Raw genomic sequence first — 9,539 nt, 5'->3', positions numbered from 1 at the left:
CCTGGTATCTTGGCATGTGATGATGACTTGCAGCAATATAGCATGCGATGATGATTTGCAGCAAGATGGCATGCGATGATGGTTTGCGGCAAGATAGTAAACTATTTTTCTCTAAAACCTAAAAATTTTCCACTTTTGTAATTCCGTTTTATTGGATTTATTTTAATTTTGTGATTTTTCCAAATTTAACCAAGGCCTAAAATGGATTTGAACTTTTTGGCAACTAAATTAAAATTCAAATTTTTACACCATTTGTTCTTTTATCCTAATTTGATTAGTTACTTTAACCAACCTAAAAAAATGCATCAAATCTTCACAAATAAACACAGGTATGAAATCAAGATTTAATTAACCCATAGTATGTAAAAATGTGCAAATATACATATTAATTCAAATTAACTTAAAAAGATCGAACAAAAATAAGTGGCTACCTTTCTAAACAACCAAGTCATTTTGACACTTCATATCAAACATAATACATATATATATTCTATAAAAGGGCCAGAAGCCATGCACACATATATTTTTAAATAAAATAAAAATATTTTAGCCCCTCCTTCATGTATATGAAGAGAGAGATTATTGAATAATAATACATAGAATTTATTGAAGCTTACAACTTCATCACATACATTAATTATTTTTGTTTATCAATATTGAAACTACTTCTCAGAACTGAAGACTGGGCATGCAGAGGCATCTGAAGACTCAGTATGTTTTTTGCCCTTTAAAAGACCTCCAAATAGTTCTGTTGGATCATAGTAGATATGAACTTCTTCAACTTTCATTGATGAATCTACCTGTGTGTCCAATTTTTTCATCATTTAATTAAATTCTCTAAACTTATTAATCTAATTTAAATACTCTTTTTACACACATACACACTATGCAACAACTTTAATTAACATAAATCAGTTGCCATCTTTACCTATTAAAAAATTGCTATCTTGAATAATGTAGTTCTCAACTGCTCAAAAACATTAAGGTTCAACTCGTCAACACCATTTTTTTAAGGTTTTGTTCTTTCAAGAATACTTTTGAAGCACTAAATACATGATCTTGAAAGGAAAAAAAGAAATAAAAAATTACATGAGCTTCTTTTCATTTAGCTATTTTGTCCAATTATGTTTGGTCATTGGCTGATTCAAATAATATGAACAAATTTAACCATCATGGGTTGGATTTAAAATAGCAACAAGCTGTTTGCTTTGTGTTGGACACTTGCTCAAAGTTTTTCTTTTTTTTTTTTTTTTATATTCGTGAGTGTTCGGATTAGTTTATACATGCATCTCGACTAATCTCACAAGATAATATCCACCCATAATATTTGGGTGTCAAGGAAACTATGGTGGGATATTAAATCCTAAGTAGGGTGTCTATCATGGATTGAACCCATCCCCTCTTAACAGTTTATCAAACTCAATGCCTTTAATTTACCACTAAGTGAACTCATGATGGTTATTTACATCTAATTTTGAAAGATTTTATGATTTTTAGTTTTAAATGAGGTCATTATGTGATGATATGTAAGATTAGTCAATGAAAGCACAAATTAATTGGGATGAACATTAAAGAATTTAAGTTTATTACCTTGAGAGTTCCCATGCCATAGAATTGAACTAGTTCACCAGTTGGAGAATAGGCTTTGTAAGGACCTTCAAAGAAACCCCAATGCCTAAACTTGTAAGCAATCAAAGGAGGAGGTGAATAAACTTCAATAACTTCCCATGCAAATCCTCTTGGAAAACAAGTCTTGAAGTCATTATGAGCTGATTCATGTGTTTCTTCATCTGCTTTGTAAAATTGATACTCCTCTGGTAGACCACTCTTCAAAATTGCATTGAAGCTTCCCATCCTTAATACTTCTTCTCCTGACAGTCCCTCTCTTCCTACATAATATATCAGGACAATTTTGCAAAATCATTCCATGAACTATTGTAATTAGTCGATTCGTCCGTTGGGTTTCGGGTCGGGTCTTGTGATAACTTAATCTTGATCTAACTTAATCATTCAAGCGGAGAAAATCCTCTCTTACTCAAACAACTCTTGTTTTATTAGATATTATATGAAAAAGAAAGGAAAATAAAATCCTTTTTAAAAAGTACTGTGAAGAATATAGGGTTAGTTTTGTGGGGTTGCAATGTATGTGAAAAATTGTGTCATTGGATATAAATTATATTCATTCATGGCCCAATTTCAGGAAATCCTTAAAGTAATATACTTGAAATCCCACCTTTTCAAGACATACTACTCCATAAATAATCAAATTAATCATAATAGAATGTATTAATTATCAAATTAATAGTTATATTTAATTAATCAATGAATAAACATAATTCAACTGACATAAAGTTTGTACTATCAACTTTGAAGAAGTTGAATTTCCTTACCCTACGAACTGTAAAAAAAAAAAAAAATTACGTTCATTGCAATTTTATCTCTCTTATTTTCTCAATATATATATGGAAAGAAAAAGAATGTTTACCATTGACAAAAAGTTTAAAATTTTCAGGGTTAATGGTGTTAAAATCCTGTAATCTAGCCTTGTTGTTCATCTCCATTTGCCATGTTTTAACAGCATTTTGCACTGTTTCTTCTAGAGATCCTTTTGGCCACACCTACCATTCACAAAACAATTTTAATGAATTAAACACATGATATATATGTCATATGAGAAAGAAGGAAATTATAATTTAAAAAAAAAACCTTGGTTCTGCCTTGTTCAAAGAGCTGATTAGCAGATTCATAAGTGGGAGGCTTCCCATACCTCCATTGAACAGAGGGATGCTCCAAATGCAAAGAATTTCTAAACTTATCAGGGAGAGTTTTGGTTTGATATTCAGTATTAGAGCTTCCCTTAATGGATTCCATACTTCAATTTTCCTTCCTCAAATCCAAAAATTGATGTCAATTGTTGGAGGACTCAAAGTGGCTATTTTGTAGGGTTTTATACACAACTCCAACTAGGGGATTTGACTTTCCCTGTGGGGACCGGGCGGGAAATCTCCCTTTACGATAGGGACGAGAACGGGGAGAAAAATTTTCAATTATACTTTTCCAAATAATTTTGTTATGCATTATGTTCTAACCCATTTCTCATCTCTACCCTACCAAAAGAAAAATTACGCTACATTTCGTTCATCATTTGAAAACAACAAATTAAAAAAATAGGATTATATTTCATATTTTTAGATATATATTTTTATACGAAATTTAAAATTTTGTTCCAAATGTATTTAATAATATATTTATAAACCATAAAACAAGTAGTAGTTACCAACTAAATCTTAAGTTCAGAATAAGCTATATTTATTGAATTATTTATAAACATGTTATATGGTACATATTTTGTAAAATTTTTATTTTATAATATCACATAAATTATTATGTATTATATTATACATATTTTAATTTAATAAGAATAATTGATGATTATATTTTATGAAATACTTTATATGAAAAATATTTAAATGTATGCATCTCGTGTATCATCTATTTTTGTGCATCTCACAAAATTATTCAATTACAATTTGGCATGTGGTAAATTTTATTATTATTATTATTATTATTATTATTATTTTATGAATGATGATAAAGGATGTATAGAAATGGATGAATCCGTATTGCTCGTTATACATTAAAAAGAAACCAAAACAGGAAAACCAACATGGGTCAAGAAAATATAAGTTGACACATTTTAAACTTATATTATATTTATAGAATAAAATAATGGTCTATTATGTATTCCCCTAATTTAATTAGGGTTCTGTCTGTTGTGGACTTTCTCTACCCTTGCCCTTGAAGCGTTAATAAAGTAATTCCTTTTATTAATAATAATAATAATAATAATAATAATAATAATAATAATAATAATAATAATGTATTCTAATAATAAAATTTATAATACATATTGAATTATAATTACAATAATTTCTACCTCCCAATTTCAATGACATTTGAAAAGTTGGGGGCAAAGTGATTTTTTTTTTATTATTTTAATAGAAGCTAAAGTGAACTTAATTAGCTTAATATATTAGATGGTATGCACTATTTCTCTTCAACAAAGGTTTGATTATTTATTTCGATAATAATATGAATATAACTCAATTTGTTAAAATATATATCTTAAACTTAAAAAAAACTAATGATAAATATTTTTTTTTCTTTGATATCCACATTGACGATTTTTGTCTTCATAAATGTGTGGATTTTCTTAAATATTCAAGGATTGTTCCTCTCTTATTTTTTCTATTTATTTCTTCTCTTTTTATATATCATTTTGCTTTCTTTCCGGAATTTGTTTATGTTCTTTAACTAAACTTTTTTAAAAGATAATTAAACTTAATTTTAAGTGTGTGTATATATATATATATATATATATATTAGTTTATTGTAATGATATTTCAATATTAATATAATTAATTATTACGTTGTCGTAGGCTAATAAATATTGACGGTTTGATTGATACATTTACCTAATCATTATTGTTATTGATAAAATAAATTAAATAAATGAAATTCATTATTTTTTTTAACTTCTGTAATAAAATTATGTATTAAAGCTATTAAATTAATTAACTAACTAATCCGTTTAATTTAAATAATTTAGCAGAAGTGTTAATTGTTTTTTTTTTTTATTAATTTTAGTCTATTATATTTAATTAAATTTATTCGTCTATAATTTATTATAGATGCCTTACATCTTATTCCAAGCCTCTTATTGATAATGATAAATTATTGACTAAAAATAACCTAATTTATTAATTGATAAGTGTATTATAGAATCTATTATTAGCTCGAAAATTACTTCTTTTTTTTTTTTTTAAAAAATTTTTTTTTGAAGATATCGTGATACGATTTCAATCTAAATTTGGTGGACAATTGATTTATTCTTAAAATAATACTTACTAATTTCATAATAAAATAACATAAATTTTATTATTTTAATTAAATAATCAATATATAACTTATCTACTAATTATTACCATTTCTAAAATGCACATTTTCAATAAGCTCACGTTTAGTAAATTAGCATTCGAACTTTTTGTACAAAAAATTGTAGAGATGAGGAATCAAACCTTCCATCTCATGTCAATTACTGCTGAATTAAACTCACTTTGAAAATTAGCATTCAAACTTTTAACATAAATAGAACAAAAATTTGACAAACTTATTTTGTAAAAACTAAAAAAGCATTAGGATGACTCAACACCACCCGGAATTCGGATGTTAAACAGAAAACACTAACAAGTATTGTAACAACAAAATTCTAACAACAATAAAGATAAATGAACATGGAAGTTGGTAACCCAGTTCGGTGATAAACCACCTACCTTTGGAGGGACTGTGTGCCTAGGAAAGATAATCCACTAATAATGATGAGTTAAACAATTTATAACATAGTATGTATCCGTAATACACCAATTACTACAATTGCTCACGTAGAGCTCAACTCCTAGATCACCTAGGCTCCCCATAGATGTGAGACTCCCTCTCAAATGTACTTAGGCTCCCTCTAAGCTTTATATTAGTGATGAGACTCCTCTCACTACAATATCTTCCCCTCAAATTAGTAAACTCCCTTCACTGATGAATTTTAGGATCCCCTTAAGATGGAGAAGTCCCTTCTTTGAAGCTAAGTCTTAGGCTTCCCCTAAGACCGAGAACCCCTTCTCTGATAGCTAGGGCTTATGTTCCCCTAAGCCATGATAATCTTCAAAATTTTGCAATCAACATGAAGAACTTGCACAGCGAAATGACGAATAAATGAGCAAGAACACGATGTAGAATAATTCGACCGAAGTATAGAAGTTGTCTTGCTCTCTAAAACCAAATCGGCATAATAAACACTCTCTACTTAAAAAGCATACCAAGATACCCTTTTTAATAGATGAATCCAAAAAAGGAAACATCTCCCAAATAGGAGAAAATAAGTTACATTGTAATAAAGGAAAATATTGGACAAAACCAATCTGCTAAAATTTTTCAAATTAGGAAAAATATCTGCAGGAAATATTTTGATGTCTAAACCTGATGTTAAGACTTTTGATGCAACATCTGCAAAAACCTAGACTTTGAAAAATATAAAGTCAATCAAAAAGAAATCTCCAACAAATTCCCCCTTTGGCTTATATTTTTAAGGTAGGATAAAAAAACTAACAGAAGTTAGTAAGTCTGAAATGTCAGAAACAAAGTCTTAACAAACATAGTAACAATAAGTCCAAGTAGAATAGCCAAAACAAAACAACATAGTCTTAAAAAAAACCACATAGACACAGCATCAAAACATCAAATCATCAAGTCATCAGTAAGGAACTACCAAACCAGAAACTTTGAACAACAAGAGAACCATTACCATCATAACTGAAGGATCTCTTATCGAAGAGTTCCATGAGTGTGTTCACATCACTCCGATCTCACAGTGACCGAAATACAATGTTATACATTCATATGAACAATTATGCAAATAAACACTAATTATCGGCACGTTATGAAATACAAAATAACAAGAGAGAGAGTTCCATACAAGTTGAAGACAATCTTCAATCTTCAAAATTCAATGCAGTGAAACCCTCCAAGCGATCTACCATTACCTAGTAGCAATTTCAACAACAGCAGCACGAACAACCGCAAACTTAGGAACGCCGCGAGGACGACACCACCAGAAAAGAGCGCTGGGTATTCTCGGAGTGAAAACCCAAAGGGTGGTCTTTGGTGAATTTGGTAGAGGAAGGAGGAACACCAGATCATGTAGGTGATAAGCAAATGGGAGGGAAAAAGGTGCTATCGCATAGCACGCTGCTTATCGTTTAGGAGACACTACACGATCGTTTAGGTTTTACTGAACGATCATTTAGGAAAAGGTATACGATCGTTTAGCAAAATCGGCACACTATACAATCATTTAGAGAAGCTATGCGATCGTGTAGGAAATAGCGTGTGATCGTTTAGGCGCGAGGTGAACGATCGTTTAGGCACGAGGTAACTATCGTATAGGCTCTCGAAAATCTTAAGCAATCGTTTAAGATTTTCACCAGCGCGCGCTTGCGAATTCTTTTGGGTGATTGACCAAAATGAAAACTATTTTCATTTTAACTCATCGGTTATAATAACCGACGTTGCCTCACTAACCCACGTCTGAACGTGAATTTTGGCTTAATTATCATATAATTAACCAATTAATTAATTAATAAATATAATCATATTATATTTTTATCCTATAGTTTGATATCACATATCTACTATAGTATTTTCTCCTCTTCTTGATATAAATCATATTTATATCTAATTTTCTCCAAAATAATGTATCTCATACATTTAGCCAATTATATCATATAAAATTAACCAGTCTAATTATATCATATATAATCGAACTTCCTCTTGTTAATTTGAACATTTCAAATTAACCCAAACATTGGTTCTCGACTTTATCCAAGCTATCCAGGGGACCTAATGGATCTGTGGCTCGAAGCTCCAACGGTCCGTGAATAGTTGACTAAACTCTTTAACCACGAGATCCACCATCCATTAACTGTCAGGCATTCCACTAAAGACCAACACCTGAACTCTTCTTACCACAAATATATTTCTGTGTCCATCGGATATAACCAATCATGAGTACAATGACCCTTCATAGATGCTCGTAAGTATAGCTAGGCCAAATTATCGTTTTGCCTATGTAGTTACATTTCACTCCTTAAGTACCACTGATTCCTCTAATGAACAATATAACATAGTCCAACTATGTGTGAACACCTCTCGGGCCAAGAGAAGGTGTATGGCGCCACATCGTTCAAGTCCCGGAATTAGTCCTTAAGGGAGTTATCTATCTACTTACCCCTGCTTCGGGGAAGAAGTGAATTCCATCTCGTGTAGCTGAGTTCCCAGGTCTCAAATCAGACGAATCCCTAAAATGGTAGGTTTGAATCGGTTACCTGGCCACTCGCACCCATACAAATCAAAGGACCGCCCTCAATGACAGGAGTTCCCAACTCACTCAAGATTGAGGTCATGTTACCTATGGTCATCCTAGTGAAGTGAAGTCTCTGTCATGAACGGTGTTATATAATGAGACATTAACACTTTATGGTCAAGTCTTATACAAACTCTTTGTATAGGATGCATCCGCTTACATGTCCCCAACACGAATGATCAGAATCAGACCATCTATGACAAGTCACAACATTTGTGACCATTCTACAAAGCGGGCTACATCCGTAGCGTTACCAGGATAAGGTTTCCCTCCTATATCCATATACTATAGACCATTTTGGTTATCACTCAAGACATGATCCACTTATATGTCACCATATACATGCTTGAGTCACATACAGATAACCAAGGATTTTATGTTTATTGGTTTGTGGTAAAGCAAATAAAATAAGCAACTGAGCAAGAATACAAGATGTGAAGTAAATATCATATATTAACAACACAAGCGTTCGTACATACTGTTTACAAACTACAGGACACGAAACTTTAGTGCATCAATCCTAACAATAACCATCATTAATAGCACCCAACATCTCCTTCTTTCTGGCTTAAAAGTTAAGACTGAGCATGAAAAAAAGATGCCAGAATAGAATGTGCCAAGTTTGCACATATTGTCTGTAACAACCTAGCCACAACGTCTCTTCGATTTTGTAGCTTCAATAACTCATCATCAATTATTTTTAGTTCAGTAGAAAAATATTGTAAAACAAGATTGCTAAAAGGAGTTCTATGACCCTGACTCAGTCGATTAACATAGACTGCTATAGAGGGATCAACAAGATCAGACACATGAAAGTTTTAGAGAAGTTTCGGATGAATAGAAATTTATGTAGGAGCAAGACCAACAGTTTCGTAGGACCAATAAGATCCAGTTTCTGCGCCAACAAAATAGCACATATCAATCGAGGTTAGCAGATAAGCAGCTTTAAGGCTTGTGACCCAATGTGCCTTTTGATCTGATTGAGTGCAAAGGTCCCAAAATCAACCACAACACCAGTATCAATCTGAAATAATAAAGTAGTAAGAGAAACTAACAACCAAGACTTGTGAGAAGAGGGACACCAGTTGAAGATCCCAACTTTGTGAAGAATAGTATACTTGGAGCTCGAGATTAGAGTAGATAGCTACCCTTTCTTAGGCCAGGATGTCCTTGCTCTTCCAGTAAATGCAAAAGCAAGCTCTCTAAAAAGGTTGTTTCCCAAGAACACCAACATACACTATTTAGTTGTGAAACTTATTAATTAGATAAGCTTTGGAAATAAATGGATGACGACTGACTTGAGCCTTTTGAAAATCTAGACTGACTGGATTATCAAAATCTGGAGAAAGATTGACAATAAATTCTCGAACAAGTTGAGGATAGAAAGGACTCAAATTTAACATAGTCCTAAACAATTGAGCTTGTAAGATTAGATTGACTAGGTAAAAACATTCCTAAGTTCGACTAGACAACTCATTTTCATCAACAATCTTCCTCTAAATCAGATATTTCTACAAGCTCGTTCCCAACTCAGTGTGAAAGGACACACCATCTAAAAGAAGAGAAG

General features: G+C 31.4%; 1 protein-coding gene across 1 annotated transcript; it reads right to left on the bottom strand.

Annotated features, from left to right (window-relative positions):
- Positions 1-460: 460 nt before the first annotated feature.
- Positions 461-2,906, bottom strand: LOC120091722 (pathogen-related protein). The gene is made up of 4 exons (XM_039049838.2): positions 2,707-2,906; positions 2,486-2,618; positions 1,591-1,889; positions 461-800 (listed from the first exon to the last, which is right to left on the bottom strand). Exons 1-4 carry the CDS (start codon positions 2,869-2,871, stop codon positions 663-665), a joined length of 735 nt encoding a protein of 244 aa, XP_038905766.1. The 5' UTR covers positions 2,872-2,906; the 3' UTR covers positions 461-662.
- Between the last annotated feature and the right edge of the window lie 6,633 nt (positions 2,907-9,539).

Source organism: Benincasa hispida, chromosome 1 (genome assembly GCF_027475165.1).
Source record: "Benincasa hispida cultivar pf3 chromosome 1, pf3_genome.v1.1, whole genome shotgun sequence".
NCBI classification, from domain to species: Eukaryota; Viridiplantae; Streptophyta; class Magnoliopsida; order Cucurbitales; family Cucurbitaceae; genus Benincasa; species Benincasa hispida.
Note: the sequence above shows the minus strand (reverse complement) of the source record. Positions and strands in the feature narration are given on the sequence as shown.